Here is a 2,588-nt window from a genome sequence, read left to right as displayed (position 1 = left end):
TGCGGTTTTCTATATGCATGTTGATGTATCTGTACTCAGGAGGACCATTTCCACATCCTGGTTTGTTAACCTGTATGGATATATATGGAAAATAAAATGAAATGAAATATGCTGCAGTCACCATCTTCAGGGTAAATAGGACAGGAGCACAAAGTGGACTGGGGCATGGTGATATCCAAAGAGAAGGGGCTATGAGGTTATGAAGAAGGGCTGGAGCAGAACAGGTGCAGCGCTGTTGGTTGAGGCACTATGCTACAAGGAGGAAGGACGCGGGTTCAAGTCCCGATGAGGTCATTTGAATTTTTTTCAATTGACCTAATCCTTCCAGCCGGACTATGGCCCTGGGGTCAACTCAGCCTCTAACAGAAATGAGTACCAGGAATTACTTAAATAATTTTCCTGGGGAGTAAAGTGTGGCCGGCGCGTAAGGCTGACAACCTTACCGCCATCTTCGAGCTGAGTGTCTTGATAATGTGGGACCCTCTACGTCTCACAACCCTATGGGCCTTCACGGCGTGTTACAGGGATAGCTTTACTTTCTTTTACATAATCAGGGAACCCATCAGAACAGACATCGCCACAACTTCAACCAAGATGGGTACACCCACGCAGTCTGGTTGCAAGTGTTCTCCAACCCTTCTTGCCCACAAGGTTCATTCCCATTGGAAAACACCATGGCCACCATAACTTCCACTTCTACTGAAGGCAGTAACCACAACAAACATCAAAATTACACACAGTCAGGAGCTCAGTACAAACTGGCCACAAGCTGACGGACAGAGCAGTAATATATAATTACCTACATTAAACCTGGGGTTACAAGATCTACAAATGTTTCACTTGTAGTCTATCATAATTCATATCATCTCAACATCTTTATGTGTGTGTACTACTTTCAGCACAGTAATAACATCGTACATTTTTTTATTTCATGTATATAATCACAACTAAATCTCTCTGCCCAAAGGAAATTCTCTAAAAAAAGATGCTGATAAAATACATACTGAAGAATGTTTGCATCCTAGGGGTAATCCAAGGGGAAGCACAACAGATCATTGAAGGTCGCAGTGCAGGGGCCGGTTTTTATGGCCCATCCCTTACATACATACATGTTTCCATCCTTGGTAATATAACATGAGATTTTTACCTCTCTTCCAAGCCATCTAAGTATTCCTTCTTTCTCTTGCGTGAATCCTGTGCTGATATCTTATTACGGATTTTTCTTCCAATCTTTTTGAGTTCACGCTCTTCATCTTTTGTGAGAGGATAATGAGAAGACAGTCGGACACCTTCTTTTTCAAGAAGATGTTTCTCTTTAGCTGCAAATCAGTTACTGTACATTAGACACACAAAAATGATTTAATTTTGTTAAGTAAAATATATTTCTTAGTGCCCAGTGCTTTCCTGGAACTGCATTTGTACTTTAAATTTACAAAGTTCACACTGGGATAAAGATTAATCTTCAAGAAAGTTACTTGGAACAAACTGCTACATACTTCACATTCTAAGACAAATATTATTTAATAATACAGAAATTCGAAAGTTTCCAGTATGTTCACAATAAAAGAGCTCAGTGACATTAACACTAAAGGTTCACTACCAATTGATGAATGAAATAGAAATGGAATTTATATCATGACAGCAATAAACTCTCTTTTAAGGCACTTGCACCACAAATTCAAGAGTGATTCACATGAACTTTCAGGTCAAAAACTACTCAGTGAAAGATTTGCTATGACAGGTGCAACACATACATAATAGGAATTGTTTTAAAATCTGAAAAAATGCATGGTTCCTTTGTAAGACCAAACTTCATACTTTACATATACTTTATGTTACTGTGAATCATCCTCAACTTATTCAAAAGCTCTTTAACCATAACACTTATGCTGATCATTCTTACATGTTAACTGAAGTCTTGGATACTGTGATTTTGAATCATGACCCATTTCTTCTGATATACTTCCTTCAGAAGACTGGATGCTGCCAAAATCATCTTGTGAAGCAATACCTTTGTCAAGAACTGGTGTGACGTGAATTAACGGCCTCAAAGAACTGCTGGTGGTTATGAAATTGCTGTTTTGGACAGCTTGTTGTATTGGAGGCAATACATCTGCAAAAGATTCATTTAACAATTAGATACAACTAACTTAAATTAATTTTCCTTACAACAAAATTTTTCCCTTGTCACCAACTGACATGACCATCCTCACAAAAGGAAACAAATATTCTTATCTGCGGTAGCGAGACACTATATCCTCCGCAACAAGCTATTTTTAACATTAAGAGTAGAACAACAGAATATATCCAAGTCTTTTACCATCATGAACAGCTTTTTGCTCCATGATAATATACGAGAGTAAGTCAATAATTATCTGCAATGTAGCTATAAATTTTATTTCGATACAAATTGAAAACTTACATTAACATAATTTTTCAACATAGTCCCCTTGCTTTTCAACGCACTTGGTCCATCGTTGCACAAGCTTCCTGATGCCCTCAGAAAAGAAGGTTTTCAGCTGAGCAGTGAGCCACGCACGCACCGCTTCCTTCATTTCTTGGTCCGAGGTGAATCGATGGCCCCTTAA

At 38.6% G+C, this 2,588-nt stretch overlaps 1 protein-coding gene across 1 annotated transcript; it reads right to left on the bottom strand.

Annotated features, from left to right (window-relative positions):
• LOC111868162 (cyclic AMP-responsive element-binding protein 3-like protein 4) lies at window positions 1-2,117 on the bottom strand. The gene is made up of 3 exons (XM_023858589.2): window positions 1,904-2,117; window positions 1,148-1,319; window positions 1-70 (listed from the first exon to the last, which is right to left on the bottom strand). The coding sequence occupies exons 1-3, from the start codon at window positions 1,947-1,949 to the stop codon at window positions 10-12; spliced, it is 279 nt and encodes a 92-aa protein (XP_023714357.2). The 5' UTR covers window positions 1,950-2,117; the 3' UTR covers window positions 1-9.
• Between the last annotated feature and the right edge of the window lie 471 nt (window positions 2,118-2,588).

Source organism: Cryptotermes secundus, unplaced genomic scaffold, assembly GCF_002891405.2.
Source record: "Cryptotermes secundus unplaced genomic scaffold, Csec_1.0 scaffold4956, whole genome shotgun sequence".
Classification (NCBI taxonomy): domain Eukaryota; kingdom Metazoa; phylum Arthropoda; class Insecta; order Blattodea; family Kalotermitidae; genus Cryptotermes; species Cryptotermes secundus.
The sequence above is the reverse complement of the archived record's forward strand: the minus strand, read 5'-3'. Positions and strand labels throughout refer to the sequence as shown.